Raw genomic sequence first — 21,098 nt, 5'->3', positions numbered from 1 at the left:
TGCGTGCACCGCCTCATAGCGAATTTCGCGGAAAGAGGCCAAGAAATAAGAACGATATTTCTTTAAATAAATAAAAGAAAAAACCAGCCGATTCATCTGGCAACCTACCCAGATCACATGCTCATCATCGTATAAACGATTGCCTTCCACAGTTGCAAAGCGTTCAAAATGTGTTCTCAATCGAGAACGATGTACTTGGAAAAATGTCAAGCAGCTTTTTAGCCATACCTGGGAAATAATTCCTGGAAAGCTGAAAAATGTACTAAACTTTCATTCCAATGAAACAAACCCAGCAGCAGAATGTATCACTGTGTGTACTATGTATATGTGAGGGGCTACATATAGGCACACATATTCACCTATTACATATATATATATATGTACATGGGTATATATGGCATGTGTAGGGTGGTTTTTGAACATTTTTGGAGCTCACCATTTAATACAATTACCAAAGAAAATGCGATGTTTGATTAAGACGTCATTTTTCTGCAGAGCTGGGAGAAGTCAGTTTAGCTTCAATATTTTCCTGGGGGGAAATGACTTTGTATTCTAGTAGCCGCTCAAATAGAAGACACTTGTTTTGTGCTCCATGGAATCTCAAAAATTCGGGGTCTGCCGTTCAACTCCTATGTGTTTAACATTTCTACCACTTCCCACGTTAGTTCATTAAAAGCTTTTTTACCTATACAGGAAATTTTACGGTAGTTTTCTGGTGTCACTGCGCTTGGAAGTTGCTAGCAGGGAAAATTCCAAAGACATCAAAAAATCCTGTATATATTTTTTTCTTTTAAAAAAACAACCCCAACCCCTTCTCGATCTCTAAAGCGTCTTCTCTTTGCCTCTTCCTGGGTCCGGGGTCCCTTACAACGGACTTTTAAAATAATACTTTATTTCCGAATCTATTTATTATGCACTGAGATACCCCAAGAATGTCTGTCTTACATCTCCTGGCAGCAGCATTTTCCTACAACCGACTCTCTTCTGCAATCCCCGAGTGAAGAAGACCCTAGTTGTCACGAATACACAACATATCGTTATAAGAGGGCTAAGAACCGGATTTCTTTTTTTTTTTTTTTTTTTTCCGTGTATTTCTGTATTTACTGAGCGCCGGTGGGAGTTGTCGGTAAAGAAGTTTTCTTTACAGAAATGAAGGCAGAGGAAGAGCGATATTTTCCTCTTCCTCTTTTGTCTTGCCTATTCGGCAGGGATCATTAACAAAAGCGAGTGGGGATTGATGAAGTTATAGGCTTGTAATTCCTGAATTTAGGATTGTCCCTAGCAGGGATGGAACTCGCCTTTCCCCGGTACCGAACGCCGGGCAGGAAACATTCCTAGTGCTCCAGATAAACCTGTAAAATATCTAAGGGGCTGCAAATATGTTAAAACTCTTTCATCCCATCAACTGTAAATATGACCCTGTTGCGGTTCCAATCATTCGTCTCCTTAAAGAGCCCGTAAACTTTATATGACACAATATCTAATAGTAATTTATTGGGAGATATTGTAAATTTCAACGGTTTTACTTAATAAAGGGGCTAATTAATGAGAAAATTGCTTAATTTTGCCAGCTGTTGGAGGGACCCTAACTACAGCTGGGGGAAGGGTGTCATTTATATATCTTGATATGATGTCTATGTACATTTTTACAGTACATGGGGTTTCTCAAGCCAGTGCTTAAACCCGTTGCTTTATTTTATAAAATGTTTTATGATTATTTTTTTCTTTTAAAAAAAAGCGTATAAAAACGAAAGGCAGAACTTAATGTTTTGTTTTGCCTCCGACTGCCAAGGGTGGGTGGCACCTATCTCCAACGCGAGTTGGCGCCCACGTGACCCCGCTCCGACCAATGGGGTGGACCTTTAGGTTTAACTATGTTTAATGTCAGATAGCAATAAACTAGAAGCTCTTGGTCAGGCCCGCGGAAATGGGCGAGCATAATCTCCTTAATCCTGGGTTTGTGGGACCTTTGGTGAACATCCACACGGGAGACACCTTCTACTTCCCCAATTTCAGAGCTTCCGGAGGACAGCTGCCTGGCTTGCCGTCTCTCTCCTACCCGAGAAGGGACAATGTTTGTTCTTTGCCTTGGGCATCCTCAGAGCCCTGCAACGGATACCCCCAGCCCTATCTCAGCAGCCCCGTGTCCATTAACCCTTCTTTCAGCAGAGCGTGCGACCTAGCTAGAGTGGAGGAGAGCAAATGCTACTACAGGGAGGCTTGCTCCGAGACTGCCAGCCTCAAGAGGGAGGAAAGGGTCAGGGACAATGCTTTGATGCCACTTGAACCTGGGATTCCCAATGGAATGAGCGGCAATTTCAGCAAATATGACTATCCGGCGTCTGAGACTGTGTCCCACGATCCCCCTTCTTGTCAGTCCTTGGAGTCAGACTCCAGCTCATCCTTACTCAATGAAGGGAATAAGGGCTCTTCCAGCGAACCAGCCACAATGGTCTCGCCTATCAACCAAGGAAGCAATCTGTCCACTGGTGGTAAGGAAAAGCAAAGCAAAAGAGTATATGTGTGTTGTTAGCTGTGATTCTTATGATGCGTTGTAAGGCTGTTCCGCTGAGGTCCACGCTTGTGGATCTAATTCATGGAATTAGCAATGGGATCAGCATGTCTATTTGTGCAGAGACCACTAGGGGTAGCACTCAAATGCCTAATGTTTTATTAGGTGCTGCTTCTTTTAAAAGAAAAGGCTATAAACATGTAAATATCCCATAAAATAGATAGTGATTGCACAGATCGCCCCGAATATGCTCGTTGAGATTGAGTGCATCAGTCGCCCTGTATAAAATGTTTTAAGGCTTGGCAAAGGTGTGCAGGGGGGTGGCTGCCTGGGAGCTGAAAAGCTAAGTACAACGGTGATGCTTAAAAAAAGGCAGAGCTGGGTACATTGGAGTTGTCATGTCAGGCGAAAGGATACCACACCCAACACGCTGATTTCTACCTGTTGGCTTTCTCTTTATTGATTTTTCCCCTTTAAAATTTGGAAGGCGCCATAAAATACCCCTAACCCCCCGCGGCATCGAGGCGCCATAAAAATACCTATAATGGTGCCTTCCATTATGTATATACTCTTCTGCAATGAAGCAGTTTCAACAAAGTTTAGCTGATTTCCATATCGTAGATTGCTTCTTGATCTATCATGTATCCAAAACGTAGAACCATGTGTGATTTAGGTCTGTTCATCAGGCTTGTAACTAAAATATAGATCCATGTATCAGTATTGTATGCAAAAGCTAGCAATATGTGTCTCTCACGTATCTAAGACACAGATTTATGTATCAGTTTTGTATATAAGAAATACATCGATGTATACAATACACCAATCAGATAAAAGAAATAACTCTTAGTTAAATATCGTGCACCCAATACGTAGACTTATGGGGCAATCTGAAATACATACCTGTATCTAATATATAGATCTATATATCAACCCTAAGTAAGAAATAGTTCTATGTGTTTATCTATGCATCAGTCTGATCTATCAAGTATTGCAGACCAAGATTTATGAATCTCTCTTGTGTGAGACACCTCTGCCTTATGCCCTCTGATGTTGCTATGAGGTGAGCGTTACAAACTGCGAATGCAGACGAGGGGCAGGGAAGTGGGGGAAAGATCCTATCTTGGAAGCCGACTTTGTTTCTTCCAGTGTATTAAATTCTCCTTTCAATCACACGTCCTTAGGTGCTCCTTGGTACCCGATGCATACAAGGTCCCGGAAAAAGCGAAAACCCTATTCCAAGCTTCAGCTAGCAGAGTTGGAAGGGGAGTTTATGGTCAACGAATTCATTACCCGCCAAAGAAGGAGGGAGCTCTCAGACCGATTAAACCTGAGTGATCAGCAGGTGAAGATCTGGTTCCAGAACCGACGCATGAAAAAGAAAAGACTGCTTCTGAGGGAGCAAGCTCTTTCTTTCTTTTAAAGTTCAAAAAGCGTCCATGTTGGTTAACCTCATAGACTCTCTAGTGTTCATCCTAGCTGGTGGTTCCGGGACTTTACCTGATCACTCATAATTTTCTTTTTAAAAAAAATCAGCGAGCATATATAAATATGAGAATATGCATCTCCTACACTGGAACTGTTGGGAAAGACCCGATGTGAATGCGCAACTCCCCAACCCACCCATCAGCCAGCGTTGGTTTCTATGGTCTAAAAGATTGTCAGCAGCATTGAGTGTAATCTGAGTGTGATGTTGAGTACGACCCACTATCCTTTCATTGACAAGCCGAACAGGTATGGTTTGGTTTCCCTCCAAGCAATAAGGTTTGTTGGGCTGTGTGCGATATTTCCACCCGCCCCCCGACTGCTCTGGCTTTGTTGTTGGTACCTATTCCAGACGGCATCAAAGATCAGTCTTGGAACCCAAGTCACTGTCCTATATTGTAACGGAGGTTTTAGTGCTGGATGTTCATTCTCTGGAGTGGTGTGGCTCCTTCATTCAGCTCCCGCCCATTCTTAGGGTGAACGGTTCGCCAGTGGTACATATTTCCAGACCCATTTTCACTACAAGTCGAGGGTTCCCGGCGAACAAAATAACGGGATTGGTCAGTAGCCATAGGAAGAAGACAGAAGGAAAGCATGTATAGCAATATGTAGCAGGTTGTCCCTGAGCTAGGAACTTAGCTCTGATACCTGGCGCTTCTTGCATGGTGCTTTACTCAAAATAAATGGGACGGTATTAAAATGAGTCCAGGCCCCGCACCCAGCCACACGCTCCACCGAAAATCCTTCGACGCAAAATGGAATTTACTTCCAAATTAAACTGAGCCTTTCAGAGCTTTCCTCTGAAACCAAAACCAAGTGCGTTTTCTGCACTGGCCCCGATTGTATTCTTATTAGCTGCTACTTCAAGTCATTTTGTGTGCTTAAACACAACTCCGCTGCAGGAGTATTTGTGCCGTTTTACTGTGTTTATCGATGGCGGCACAGAAAAGAAAATACCCTTTTGTGGCGTTCACCCATGGCGTCAAACTACAAATATACTTTCTTCCTAGAGCTGTCTTTAAACATTAACTTCATCGCTTGGTTTTTATTTTAGAAATGAAGGAGCAGGTTTTGATTTTTTTTTTTTTTAGGATGACTTCTAGTCAAGTAGACAGAAAAACACAAAAATCAATGGCCGCTTTCCCTCGGAACCAGACTAGTGACACATTCAATTTTCCATCACCCGCAGTTCTTCCTTAACTCAGACACTCCCCACATTTATGGGGGTGCGGTCCTTTTATTTAGGAAAAATGTGGGGGAGACCCGGTCGTTTCCCCCTTCCCCACACCGTTCACACCTCATAGGCCTACTGCGCTCCTCCTTCACAGAAGGGCTGGCTGAATATTGTGTGTGGGTTTTTTTTTCTGTAGGTGTGTTTCGATTTACTGCAGAAAAAGAATAATTGGCTTAATCATAATGTGTGCATTCCATCAGCCTTGTACGGACTCCCCAGCTTTCTTGGGAAGAAATGTAGCTGCATCGTTGGGCAGATATTTCCTACCCTTCTGCCCGCAAAGCAATATTTAGAGGGGGTGGTGGACATTAGTTACTAGGGTTAAGATAAAAGGGGACGCTGTAGCTTATATTTTTGCCACTACAAGCTTTGCTTCATTCGTTTTATATAGGATGGATTAATTTTATTACAAAGCAACGTTCTCTGGGAAGCCTAAATTATTACCACGTGCTGCCGGTTCTCTGCGTTCATGGTCATGATCGAACAGTAGTGGCAAAGAATGCCTTTATTTACGAGCTGCAAAGGACGTATTCTAGTCCTTAAAAATGCCTCCCGGTTTGAAAGCTGGCCTTTTCTTCAGCTCTATTTCCCATGTCTGTGCCAAAAACATCCAGGAGAGCCTACCCCTCCACTCACCTCCTAGCGCCTTCACCCCACTGTCCCCCGCCACCCCCCATATGTCACCCCTTTAGATGAAGACCCGTTTTCAAGTCCTCACGCGTACACACACCTTATACAAAAAAGAGTTTAAAGGGAAAGACGCAGCCTCATATAATACTGTGCAATAAATACTACGTGCAATGAAAAGCGGGCGAAATGTGGAGGAATTCTACCTATGTGAAAGGGTAACGCGAGGATCCCAAAGGATATATCCCCAGCCCTGTAGTGGCCATTTATGACATTTAATTTGAACAGGATACTCTTTAAAACCGCATTATCACTAAATGATATATAAAGACATGCAATGGATCTTATGAGCAAAAGGGTATTTTCGATCAAACTGAGGACCCTGGTCCGCGGATATGTAATGTGATGCCTTCGAGTTTTGCTAAATGCAGAGGCACCAAATGTATCAATATTTGCTTGATTTATTAACTAAAGAATAGCTCACCATTTCTGTCCCTTACAAACCCAGGACAAGTTAATTCACTGACTAGGAGAAAGGTTGCATTTTGAGGGCTGTAGAGACTGAAAGGAATTAGGGTGACAGGTCATAATGCAGGGCTATATTTAAATATCAAAAATCACTTTTGTAATTCTTTGCCCATGGGAGAGCATTTTCTGTCTATACAGAAGGAGAGGACTCACTATATACTATGAAACACATTGGACAAGCCACCAGCAAGAATTTAATACTTGACAATTGTCCCCATGACATGTGTCTGGTTACAAAGGCGATGTTCATCGCCACTCAATGGTTTTAAAAAGAAATCACGTGATTATAAATGTTAAAAGATATAACATATATGCAATATTCTCTTTCAGACTGCTATAAAATATTATTCGGTGAGACTTCTGTTTGTCCTGTGTTAGTTCCCTGTGTATGTGGCACAGTTTTCTGCTTGTATCTCTAGCCTAGTGTATTGCGGTTGTTAATATGCATCGTTTGCAATATAGTTCATATGTAATGTTTTTTACCTCAAGCTATTATATGTAGGGCCTATGCAAATGTCTGTCATAGCACGTTCTGGCTTTATATAGTCATGTAAAAAGTTGCTTCACGATAATAATTAAAAAATGAATGTATTATTATGTGATTTCTGATAATAAATAAAAGTACCCAAACATCTAGTTGGTGATTTACTGCTTACTATTAAAATTAGTATTAACCAGGAAGGTTAATAAAAGAGTAACAAAAATATATTAGCCAGCACTGCCGTCTGTGGATTATAGATCATCTTTTCGTAAAAAATAATTAAATGAATGTGTAAAATACGTTGTAAAAGGAGAGAAATATCGCTTCGTGCGTTGCTCTAAATATAATTAGAAAAATCCTGGGGAAATAAGGAGTATAAGAATTAGTATTTTAATGAAAATATATTTGTGTCTATAGCATTAATTGAAAGCAGATTGAACTGGGATGCTTTCTTTAAAAAACTGGATTGTTTGTATATCGAATAATTAGCATTCTTTTGTCTTTTTTCGGGGGAAAAAGACGTCAGAATAAATATGTCCCTGAAAGCGATTTTTTAACGATTTGACATACATATATTGTAGAAATATTTTAGAACCTGGAATTATTATTATTACCATTATTATTATTAATGTTGATCTTATTGTGCTTTCTTCATAACTGTAGGACCTGAGCAAAAAAAGCAATTTAATAAAAAAAACCCATCAGGCTAATTAAAATACATTAGGTTATGATTTTAGGCGTATCTCTAGAAACCAAGATTTATATTTAATGGATTTGTAGACATTTCTTTTCTTCGGAGCAAAGGTAAAGTTTAGCTGCGGTGGGAGAAATGCATAAAACCCCTTTTAAAAGATCGATAAATGATATTTCTCCCCCCCCCCCAAAGTTCCAGTAGGAAACCCACCCATGGGGGTAATAGTAGCTTATAGAATTGGCTTTGCTGACCACCCTCCCACCCCCGAAATCTATGTCTGTGATTGCTTAGCATAGCCTACCCTCTCTTGGAACAGAATGGAGAGACACCCCATTGAATCGCAGCATGATGCAGTTTGAATAAGTTTTACTGTGAAGGAAATACAGTGGACACAGCAAACAATAATTACTTGTACTGGGTTTAATACAGTTTCCACACTTCCTAATAGAGTGCATATTGACACATATAAGCGGAGTGTGTGTGTGTGTGTCTTCCAGTAACAGTGCTATGTTAAAAACTATAGAGTTTTGGGGGAGGTTCTTTATTTTCCTCTAGGGTAGCTTGATTTGGCCCTGGAGTAAGGGTGTATGTGTGGAAAATAAAAGAATCAGGCACTATCTTCCCTCATATTTTATAATATACCTGCACTATCTTGCTATCCTTAGTGCATCCTGCAAACATCCCAACGAAATCTGTAAGAAATTTCCCTGAATAAGGATTGGGTTTGGAAAACATGAGTATGAAACAAAATATTAGTTTTAAAAGTCCAAACGATTTGCCCTGTATATAAGTCTCTATAGATGCCTAGGCATACGAGGTTCATGTCAACACAAACACATACACTTTCCTGTTGACGTTTTTGGAAGTGTGCGTGTGTTTTCGTGTATGTTGGGTACATACAAACACTTTATACATAATCTACTTGCATGGTAATTTCTTTGGCAGAGAAGGAGAGCAACTCCCCCCCCCAAAAAAAAACAACCCCACGGTGTGTGTGTGTGTGTGTGTACACTCTCCCAAAGAAATGAGAAGGAATGTGGGTTATGGCCAACAGGTCTGAATTGTATATAGTGGCATAAATTATATAGAAAATTGTGATTCGGTTCATCTTGAGAAGGAATAGTTGGGTTTCAAAAGACATTTAAATATTCACCAAAATAGATAAAACGTATTTATTACCGGTGATCGTGTAGGACAAATTATTCCTTCGCCGTAAAATTCTGTATTATTTCTAGCCTTCTTCTTCTTCTTCTTCTTCTTCTTCTTTTTTTTTTTTTATTCAGGGATGTATTTCACAGCTATAGCTTTAAAATGAATTCATTATGAAAGGGAAAATTCCTCGTCTCTTTAACTGCAAAGAATAATTCAACTTATAATAAAAAAAACGTATATGCTATATTTCAATAATATATACTGCACAATTCTTCTGTGTAGGTTCAAATGAGGCGCATTCACGGTCAAATATTTTCAGCCCATATTCGATGTGGGGAAGATAGTGTGCAAAATATGCACGTGAAGAGGATTTGAAGTTATAATATATATGCTATTTTAATTGTTGTGCCGAAGATATGTCCAATTTCAATTGTTTATTATATATTTTTTCACTGAGACTTACATCAAAGCAATAAAGGATTATTCACAAGATCCACGCGCAGAATAAAATGAGATGGGACTCCTAAGAAGTGGCTTTGAACATATAGTGCTAAGAAGTGTCAAAGAAAGTGAAGGAAAGGTATATTTGCACCTCTACAGAATAGCTTAATCCTTATTTCTGGATGCGTAGAAGCCTCATTGGAAACGTAACATCATTATCAGTTTCCCTTTGTCTTACATCATTCTTGTTCTAAGACAAAATTATAAGAGCACTGTTAGATGTATAAGGCAAACTAATCAGAATTACACGTGCTGGGGAAATAAAACATACATGCAGAACAGATACACCGTAGACGCACAAGTTAATTATTTGATTTTGTTTTATTAATTGGCACCCCGCCTACATAAATAAACAAATATACAAACGACACCACCACCGCTGCTGGGGGAAAAAAATATACAGTCTGGCTTGCTGTACGCTTAGCCTTTTAAATAAATTTCCCAATGGTGTGTCCGGAGCATTCACAACCACTGCTACTTTGAAGTGGATAAGACATCTGAAATATTGTATCTCGTACTACCCAGCCGCATGGGATGTCTTTCCATTTTGATAAATGGGCTATCGCCTGGGGGGGGGGGGGGTCAGCGAGCCTTGGTCATGGACTTAAGGTAGAATCTGTGGCATATCTGTCTCATGGACGGCGTTTGCCTTCCTCCTAGTCAATTTCTGCAGCCAGAGCCAAACATTCCCATGCTCTTCTGGTATTTTTTGGTGGTGGTGGGGGGAACCCTGGGGTCTGGCAATACACTCAAAAAACAAGATAGACTTTCCATTTTTGCCACGTGGAGAGTTCACACAGTTCACTCCACTATTTGTACTTCAGCGATATTTACTGCGGTACGCCATAGCCCTGATTTTGCAGCAGGTAAGGCAGTACCAGTCGTGATATTACTGTGATATTTTACAGCCCAGATAGGGACAATTGATGCATCGCTCCCTTCCTAAGCCTCCATTTAATGCAGGCCCACACAATGGGTGCTGGAACTAGGGGTGCCGGGAGTGCTGCCGCCTCCGCCCCCCCCCCCCCCCGCTTGAAGTGGTTTCTAGGGTTTGCAGTTTGGTTCAATGGCTCTCAGCACCCCCGCTATACAAGTTGTTCCAGCCCCCCTGGCCCACACATAAACACATTAATAGATATTCAGCTCATAACACTGCGTACAAAAATAATGTTCTGGGCTCCCTTCCAACATTTTAGAGATGCTTGTGTCCAGGCATGTAAATGAATTAAGATTTTCCTACGCTGCTATTGTTAAGAGGCTGTTAATTAATTTAAGCATATCATCAGGACATATCTATTTTGAAGGGATACTGTTTCGGGGACTGTTATTGTTACTCTTATTAAATTCTTTTTACGCTCCACCCTTTTCCCAGTGTGCCTGGGCTAACAGTGACCCTGAGTGCCAATACTTTAAATATTTTCATGATATATTATCTCTTTACACTGTCTCTCTTCATATTAATAGGGACTATTTTAAGTAACAAGCTCCGTTATCATTAATATGCCAATGAATTAATACTAAAGGATGTCTTTTGTTTATGGGTATGGGTCCATAAATATAAAATAAAGACAGAGTGGGAATAATTAGCAGTGTTTACCCACATATGTCACCGACTCTCCTCCGAACCTTTCCATATCCTTGGAGAGGAAAATGAAATGCACTGCAAGTAATTAGTTTTAAGCAAATCATTTCAAATGGAAACTTATAGGTAAAGCCTAATGAACTGCAAGGGGAAAAAAATTATTTTATTACTTGGTAGGTACCAAGTAGACAAAGCAATATTTTACTGTTGAAAGAATAAATTAATTACTATATCTGTAGCTACAAACTACAATGCCTCCATGGATGACTGAATTTAAACGAGATATATGTATCCAGTCTCACTGGTGTTGTTAACAAGAGTGATAATAAAGATGAAAAGGATAAGAATGATAGAAAGATCAGTAGATTTGTATTCCTTGCAGGAGGGTTTTTGAGGGTTTTCTACTGGATGAATCTTTGTAGCTCTCTGTAAAGTTCTTTTTTTAAAACCTGGCTTCATTAAATAACTTTATTTTTATTCTGAAAAAGAAATGAACCATCAAAATCTGAACCTTTCCGAATAAATCCCTTTTCTAACCAGCCTTCTTTTCACCGTTGGGAGAAAAAGATTTTATGATCTGATTACTTTTAATATAAAAATGACTATTTTTTGGAAATAAAGCATCTTTCATGCTTTTGGAACTCTAGGAATTTAAATGGGTTTTTTGGAGCTAAGTTTTTATTGTGCTAGGAAAAGGAAGAAATCTTATTTTCCGTCCTCAGTCAAAATAAATCACCTTTTAAGTTTTATTTATGTCTAGGTGGAATAACAGAGCATTTGTTGAAAATCCTATTGTCCCCTTTAAAGAGTTTTGTTTTTAATTGTATAACTGAGTTAGCAATGCATTACCACATATAAGCTATCTGGATAGCTCATTATATTAACCATAGCCAAAACTAAACTTCTTACTGGAAAATGAAATCGTGTTAATAATAGTATTTTGTGCCAATACGCCTATTTACCTTCTCAAATGTACATGCTTAACTGAGATATGTTGATAATTATAGGGTGTGTGGAAATTCATTTTATTTTTATGATTAACTATTAAACTATTATGAGGTGATACGAATCTCTGCTAAAGGAAATCATTTCAAAATTAGGTGCGGAAAAACAGTTTGAATCCAAAGGTAACAAAGAGCAATGTCTCACAGACTGCAGATCCAGTTAAAAAAAGTATTGCAGAAGAACATTTATTTGATCAAACTATTTTCTAATCTATACAAAGAAGAACTGTTCTTTCTCCGATATATCTTTGACACGTGGTATATAGACTTGGAGCTTAGTTCTTTCATATAAAATAAGATCTTATAAACACACGTATGTAAATGTGTCATGTGTTTCTAAATGTGTGTGTATATAAACGCATATAATATCTGAATATATAAAATGCACATGTATCTGTATATCTACAATGTCTGCATATGTATGGTGTGTATGTTTATTTTAAATACGTATGTATATGTCCTTTAAGCATTTATGTGCACACGGATATATATAGGGGATGCGGTGGGTATTAATGCAAGGGTAAATATACATATACTTTGCACATACATATCCAGCTATGTGTGAGTGTGTATATGTTTCAAACTTGGGTTCCTAGCATTAGCCATCTAAATCAAGACTTAGGCACCTACTGAAGTGTCTTATTTTCCGAGCTCCTAAACTCCGACTAGTGCTCATTTACGTCAATGGGAACTAAGAAAATCAAATCACTTACTTAGGTACCTTAAGTGCCTAGTGTCTCAAGTTTGAAAAATTCTACCCATATAGGTAAGTAAGCTCTAAAAATACACCATTTATTATTTCATGTTCCCTCCCAAAACAAGGATTGTATTAGGTATTTATAACTGACCGTGTGGGTATGTGTGTGTGTGTGTGTGTGTGTGCGCGCGAGAGAGAGAAATTGTCTTTACACAGAGATTGTGAGTGAGATAAAGCAGGCATTTCTTTCTCTCACACACAAATACAGTCACACACACACACACACACACACATATATATACACATATGGATATATACGTTATTTCTGAGATATTTGGAAGTTTAATCATAAAGACCAGAACCTGTATTTTCTCAAATTCTAAAAAAAAAATAATTCGGGCCAGTGTTTTCTTGACTAAAATAAACCCAACCGATTATTTGAAAAACTAAGAGGAATTTAGTCTCGATAACATTTTGTAGTATCTTCCAAATAAAATGAAATATTCTGGGTTTTGTTTTGTTTTGTTTTGTTTTGTTTTTCTGATTCGGACTGGCAAAAAAAGAGGGTCAAGAATTAACCTATATGCCTCTTTCCACCTCTTAAAAATATTCTACACGCAGTACCTTTTCCCAGTCAGACATAGGTTTGAGTTAAGTTAAAAAGTTCTGTAGGGTTCTCTAGGAATATAGAAACCTAAAAATACGACATACTGGAATCAAACTTGGCTTTTCTGTTTAAAAAGAGAAAGAGAAAGAAAGACAGGGGGAAGATAGAGGGTGAATTTGCGGTGCCTTACCGCGTGAAGCCGGATTTGTAAACAAATCACTAATGAGCATAGACATGCTGGAGAGTTTGCCTTTAGTCTATATGAAGAACCTTTTGTTGGCTTTCCAAGCGCAGAACAGACGTTTTTATTTCCCCCCCTCCTTTGTCCCCCTCTTGTTGAAGCTGGAGAATATTGCACCCCTTTTGCTGCTGGGAAATATCAGCAAAGAACTTTTAGCTGTTCTGCGAGGGCTTTCCTGCTCGGTGCTAATCTTTTTGTCGGATGACTTCTGTTTACAACTGTCTGTCTGGGCGGGCGGGGGGGCGCCATTACAAAGTGAAGGTCAAGTTAGCATCCTACCTTATATGGCATACAGCGGTCCTCCATTTTCGTGTCTTTGTCAGAACACGGCTAAATGGCAATGGCATTTCTTGTTCTGGTAAACATGTTGCTTTCTTTAAAAAAGACCCCCCCCCTTTAATTTTGGGGGGCGTGGGGGAGGGGTGTCTCTCAGGCGCGGATGAAGATGAAGATGGGGGAAAGACTGTGGGAATGCGACCAGACTTCTTCATGACGATCGCTGGTTTGGACACTCGTCCCCCTCCTGTTCCCCCCCCCCCTTGGATTATAGACTTCAAACAAGGTCTCTCTCTCTCTCTCTCTCTCTCTCTCTCTCTCTCTCTCTCTCTCTCACTCTCTCTCTCTCTCTACCCCCCAGCAAGATCCAAACACTTCTTCCATGGAGGAAATTAAACGTCATAAAGAAAAGTCCAATTAGGCTTTAATGTCTCTGAACATGACCATTTTCTCCAGAACACAGTGAAGTTCACTCGGTAAGGAGAAGGGCGGTGGGGTGGGGTGGCTAAGAATTTCTTGCCTCAAAAATAGCCAAACAAAAAAAAATGTTTTAACATGTAATAATCATTAAATAGGGGAGGAGGGTGGGAATCTACCGAGTTCATAGACAATAGTTCGAACTCAGGCAAAAGAAAACCTAGAAATGGGGACACTTAAAAAAAAGTTTAGTGTAATGCAGCAGTTTGCCTGACCCCAGCAGCTGGTTATGCTGCAAATTTAGCTTGTTATAGTTAGGGGGCCTGTACATAACGAGGCGGAAAAGGTGCATTTTCCATACTTAACATAGAGGTTACATCCCAGATCCTTAACGTTAGCTACGGGCTAGGCGGTGAGCAAAATGCGATCATCGTTAAATAAAGTCGATAAGTCTTCCATGGATCTTCTAGTTCTCAAAATTATATGCTCCCCCCCCCTCCATCCGGAGCTGTTTTCAGTGTGTGCAAAACTGAGTACATTTCCCCTTTAAAAAAAAAGTATGACCCATACAGTGTTCTATGAAAAATGGCAGGACTCAGAGACAAGGAGCTTATCCTTGAAAGAAAATATTGATAGAGCCCATTGTACTTATTTACAAGCGATATCGCCAACATCTTAAGTTAGCCAAGAGAAACCCAGACTTCCAAACTTTGATTTCCTATCTTCCTTTTAGCTAGAGTGGCTGGGAATTCAGGCCAAGAGATGTTTGGAACTCAAAGGGATTCATTCACAGAAATGTGGAAAGATCCCTCAGACATTTTTTTCTTTTTTGTAAATAAACCTTTGATGGGGGGAAAAATGCTAGCAGGCTCTAGTCCATTAGATAAATGAATAGATCTCGCAATGACAGTTTCAAAAGCCACTTAATCTATGCAATGTGTGTCTGCATTTTCAGACCAATGCCAGATGTGCATCTCCAGCTTTATATACAGTTCTTGTTTTCCAGAACTCACTATAGTATATTGTTTACTTTGGGCTTGTGTGTCTTGGAGGTTACCGGCGACAGCGGGTTACTTCTCCTCAGCTGTATTTTGCAAAAGGGAGACTCAACAACAGTGGGAAATATGTTCATATATTTAATACTCTGAGCTTCCAAGAGGACTCAGCGACACTCCCCAGGATACCAGCCCATGAACTATTTTTCTGTGATCCCCGTTTTTTTCTGGCCTCTCATGCCTTAGACGTTACACTTCTAGTAAAAAATATGCCCAATACTCAGCTCTTAAAGCATAAGGTAGGATAAAAAACTTAATAATGTCCATCGAAGAATTAGCGCTCTCATCATCAATATCTCTATGCTATACATTTTATTTGGATAGATAAATAGATAGATAGATAGACATGCTATGTATGCTTATGTGTTTATATGTGTATGTGTCTATATAATAGATAATTATAAGATATGCCTCTAAAATATTTGTGTATGTATATATAGAGAGATAAATACTTAGCTGTAGATAATTAGATATAAGAGTATACAACTTTTTATATAGTTATACATGTGTTTGTGTGTGTTGTGTGGGTAGATAGACAGATAGATCATTTACACAACCCACATACGTGGTATAGTGAAGAGAAAAGATATGTGTCTTTTGTCTACCAGTTTTGTATCCATAATTTACCTTCTCTCGAGTATTACTTGAACATGAAGTATTAAAGTCACATATATTATTAGGTGAGAAATACAGGCACAGCACGTTGAAAATATATATATATTCCTAGAGGATGAAGTCGGTTACCATAACAAAGCACTCAAACTTTGTCCCCCATAGAGAAAAAGGATGTGACTATTATCTATCATGCTTCAGCTAAACATCAGAAACTATTAAGAGTGGCAATGGTTGAAATGACCAAGAAAATGAACTTTTTAAAGAGCTCAGAGTTTGGGTTACGTTTGCATTTACGTGTGTACTCCTAAATATCTCCATTTAGCCCTCTGTGCTGTCTAGATGAAAATAAGCGATAAATAAAGTACATTGAATATTCTAAACATGCATATTTCTACACGGACTCAAGTTTTAGATCTAAAGAAAGACACATACAGAGAGACAGAGAGAGAAATGTGACGCCACAATAAAAATATTCTCAAGAAACACTCATCCTTTATAACTGGAATATATGTTGAATATATATGTGGAATAAATGTCACCACAGAGCTAGTCCAAAGATTTTATTTCATTTTATTCTGATAAATGTGTTTTTTTGAAGTAAGGTTTCAGTGCCGACGCTGATGTAGACTGAGAACTATTGAAGTCTATCCCATAAAATGTTGAGATTCTACTTTGATCAATGGTAGCCTGAGAGAAATATATCTCCGTACTAGCTGTAGTGAAAGATATGCAGGAAAAAATGGATTTTTTAAAAAAATATTTCCTATAAACCCATTGATTAAATACCACTCATGCTCGTGTGTGGACGTTTTTACTAGAGCATTTTTGCGGATTATCCGCCGCACCTTTAATTCTCTATTTTCCATAATGTGGTATTTTGCTAAGAAAATGAGATACCAGCAGAATTCAAATTTTCTGTAATCACATTATCCAATTTTTTTAGGAAGTTAAGTACATTTCAAAGTTACCAACATGGATCATTTGGGAAATTAACCATTTCTGGAGTGTCTATGTCTGTATTTTATATATCTTTATTTTTATTCACGCAGGTAATTTTTAGCAGGTTTTTTTTGTGGGGGGAGGGGGGAATTGTGTTGGTTAACGGCGCTATTTGCGTTTTCAGAGCCTCATGACGACTGTATTTTCCAACGAGAATATGAAAGACTTTAGCCTATTGTGAAGTTTCACTGAAATTCATTAAGCCAGTATATGTCATATGCATTTGTAGCCGTCGGGGAAATTTAGTTCTGCAGGGGAGAAGAATATTTTCATCACTGAATCCTACACAGTCAACATAGCTCAATGCTTCTTAGCACCCAGGGAAGGAAACATGCATTGAATTGGATTTCTGGAAAAAAATATATAAAGTATGCACCACACCATGAGTGTTAGGTATATTACTTAATTACTGCACAAGATGAACTATTCTTTGGGCCTCGTTGGAGTCCTTTCTATATGAATCTGACACCCCTACCACATTTCTACCATACAATATCTGCTTTGCCTGTGGTTAGGAAGCATAGTTTATCTGCTTTTATCTTTATTGAGTCCACATGATTTTGAACTTGCAGCTCAGGTCTACAGAGATCTAAGCCCTTTTTCCCTTTGAATTGTTCACAGCTTATATAGTCTTCTTTAGTAGGCTGGCTTATATCCAATTAAACTTATCTTTGCCATTTGGGGACAATAATATTTTCCAAGAGCTTCCCACTTGTAGCTATTGTCTCCAGCTTTAGATTTCCTGGAGACACATGCGGTCTATAGTAATCTGTTTACTGGCGTGGATTTGTACACTTTTTTTTTTTTTTGAAGTCTATGAGTCTTGTTTTTAGGAAGTAATTGTAGTACTGTATTGGGGGAGCGGGAGGGAGGAATCAGCTTTAGAACATCTGACAGGCCAAAGTCATTAGGCATCAGAAGTCTGAGCTTATTTAGCATAAACAAATCACATATCTATGAAGCTGCCTGAAGGTACATCGACCAACAAAATGATTTACACTCATTTTTAATGCATTTGCAGACAGATCGGGAATGCATACAATTCTGAAAATGCTACTTTCCCAAATCCGTGAGCCAAAGTAAATTGTGATCAGCCGCCTGTACGAGGTAAAGATGCAATGTATAAATAATGCATCAAATAGCTTGAGATCACAATTCCTTTTAAACGCTTGGAATGCTGCAGTAAGTGGCTATGGCTAAAACGGTAAGTCAAACCAGTATAAATAATATTTTATTTTCTCTTTTCCAGTCAGTGGATTCCATACCCCATGACTCCGACAAAGAGCTCTTTATAATGACAAGTGCAGAAAAGTTTTATCCAGTGATAACTGGAATATTGATACGATTTTACACTGCATAAAATAAATTAATTCTGGGGGAGGAGGGAAAGGAAAATCAGAACTTCCCAGTGGAAAAAATGGATGGTTTATTGAGAATAGCTCAAGTACTGGGTTATCCTAAATCAAAATATGACTTAAGAAGTTTATATCTATAAACTAAGCAACTTTCACAACCAAAAAGTTGTATTTCGCTACCGTTCTTAGGTTTGGCTCGTTCAGTCAAAACTACCCGGAGTTTACTTGAAGTTCATTTTAGCAACAAAGAGCACAACTTAGAAGTCTTGTGAAATGCCTATTTGCCTGTTGAAAACACTGTTAAATGTGCAAGTGTAGTCTTTATGTCAGGCAAATTAGTAGTCAGTCAAGGCAAAATATGTTGGGTTTTTAAACACTTAATTCTTGCAATGGAATCGAATTGCATTTAGATGCTTGTCTGCAACAAATAGCCCGCTAGCTAGGGGAAAGGAGGTGAACGCTTCGCGCTCTCTGCTGCGTTTTCCTTTACTATGCTGATGTGAGGAAACAAAATACACTACAAATATTGCCTCTAAGGAGGCAGTTCAGTTCATTGTCACCTCAAGATAGTATTCGAGCAACTTCCCTTAGAAAAATTAACGTATTTCCTCTCCTCTCCCACCCCTTAAGTTATCTGTATGTGTATTTTATTTTATTTTATTTTATTTTATTGCAGACTTAGCTGTGAAATGAACTCGATTAAAGTTCAGGGTCCCTACAGTTGATTACCCTTAAACTCATTTGACTTTTTTTTTTTAAGGGAACCAGAAGGAATGCGAGTCTGCAGTCTTCATTCTGGCTTTTATGGTAGTCACTTTGGTGGTCAAATTCAAGTGCTATGACTCCACAGCTGTCTCTTCTGTGTTTCCTTGCAGGAAGCCGGCAAATCCTGCCCTTTAAACTGGGTTTAAAAAACAAAATGGCAACAGGACTTGTTTTAGAGATATTTACCTACCAAGAGCAATAAATTATTCACACACCTATAGGAAGGAGCTCATGTGTTATACCACACATACGTTTTAGCGACGACACTTAGGACTTTCTTTTTCTCTCTCTCCCCCCCTCCCCGCCCACTAATGTCTTCTTTTTATTCAAATAAAATCGAGAAGAAATAATCTCTGAACGTAATGTCTAAACCCCGAAGATGAAATCTGTATTTTTACTTTTCCATTTCAACGTTCGATTCTGCCCCATGCAGGTTGCAAAGAGGAGGGAATTGGAAGAAAAATAATTGCACTCATAAACAATAGCTTAACATTATTAGTTTGTACTTAGTATTAATATTGGTCCATAAAAAGATCACTGACACTTTAATTAAAAGTTTTGCCCAAAATGACACCCAAGACATAAAATGGGGGCAGATTACAAAACCAAGACACATATCTCGACCTCATGAGTTCTTTACTTTGTATTTATCAACTAAGGGTGCATTAGAGAAAAAATACATCTCATTTGGAGATTATAGATCTATTTATATATATATACACACACATCCCGAGATCACTTATAAAAAGAGTTTTTTGAAGATTTTTGGATAGAAAAACACCAACCTTGAGAAAAATTCAAATATGTGTAAAAAAAAAGGCTCTGTTGCATTAAGACTGGCAACATTGTTTAAATAAGGAAGAGTATGTATTCTTAGCATAAGAAGCCATCAAGGGATCCATAATACAGGAATTGAAATCGAGACATATTGCAATGTGCTATAGTTTTGAAAGCTACACTGCAGTGCCCAATGTATTTTTTCTTTGTTTCATAAGTGCTCAGATCTTAGCCCCGCTGCAAGACACAGACCTACCAATCTATTTCCTGTAATTAAAATGAATTTTCAAAAGCATGTTGCTTATTAATGTCATTATGCTTTTCTATTATTGTTTTTTTTATCAGCGTCCGCTTCCTTCTAGGAGCTTGTGGAAGAAGTACTTGGTCTTTTCACTTTCTGTTAATATTGCGTCGAAATGAACCTACCTGCTGACTAAAATGGAAAGAAAAAAAATTAGACCAGCGAAAATGAAAATTGAGAATAAAAATATTAAATGGATTAAATGACTTCGAGCTGTACAATTTATATCTTGCGTTTCTTGTGTTGTAATTTATTATTACTTGGATGGAGTTGTTGATAGTTTTCAAGATGAAATGCTTAGCAAAACAAAAACACGCAGAAAAATCATGTCTACTCTTCTCCTTCCTAACAATATTGTTTACTGATAGCTCATGTGTCTGTGCTTTGGTTATTTCTTGTTGTTGTTCCAATTTACTGCAACACTCTTTGACAAGATATCACTAATAAAGACATTTTACTCTGTGATGGTGTGTTAGTTTTGTTAGGAGGTATTTAACCTGTCTCCAAAGAGATCCCACGATGGAGTTTAGTTGGGGGAGGGGGACCTCTATGTAAACAGCTGAATTTTTATTTATTCTTCCTTTAACTGAACAATAGCAAAAGAGGAAATAAAGAAAATTAACCAGGTGGTGTCCTGTAATTAAAAGAAGGGGAGGGGTGACACAAGGGATTGCATTATTTTCACAGATAGTGGAAAACACAAACATCTCTGCATTTGAAATAGAAATACGATTAACATCATTTTTCATCGCAGTCCCCAGACAAATTATTTGCAGCCCAGGTGAAAAGAACGAATAGTGCACAATCAGAGTAGTGGTCACAGGATAGTTTGGTGCTAGACGAATTTTAAGTAGGCAAGATATGCAAGATACATCTTGGAAATACTAGCAACCCACAGTATCACTCAATATTCTCTGTAAGTCCTACAGGTATCCCTTTCCATATTATTTAAAGAAGAACATTTAGACAGACAATTGGTTGAAAAACTCGCAAAATGTCTGATAGCACTTTATAGCACAAGTATTTATTCCATCTCAAAACACTGGAAAATATAGACAAGCATGAAGCTCTTGGGGCACAAAATTCAAGACAAATGACTTTAATAAGAATCTCTCTTTTTTAATTCAGTTGGAGGAATAAAGGATGCTAGTAATTCTGTACTTACATTCATTGATTGACAATAAACACTTGCATTA

The 21,098-nt window shown here is 38.5% G+C and overlaps 1 protein-coding gene across 1 annotated transcript; it reads left to right on the top strand.

The window, feature by feature from the left end:
* The first annotated feature begins 1,927 nt into the window (after positions 1-1,927).
* Positions 1,928-3,932, top strand: HOXC12 (homeobox C12). The gene is made up of 2 exons (XM_065419771.1): positions 1,928-2,492; positions 3,694-3,932. The coding sequence occupies exons 1-2, from the start codon at positions 1,928-1,930 to the stop codon at positions 3,930-3,932; spliced, it is 804 nt and encodes a 267-aa protein (XP_065275843.1).
* The last annotated feature ends 17,166 nt before the right edge of the window (positions 3,933-21,098 follow it).

The sequence above is a fragment of the Emys orbicularis genome, chromosome 19 (genome assembly GCF_028017835.1).
Source record: "Emys orbicularis isolate rEmyOrb1 chromosome 19, rEmyOrb1.hap1, whole genome shotgun sequence".
NCBI lineage: Eukaryota > Metazoa > Chordata > Testudines > Emydidae > Emys > Emys orbicularis.
This window is presented reverse-complemented; position numbering and strand designations above follow the sequence as displayed.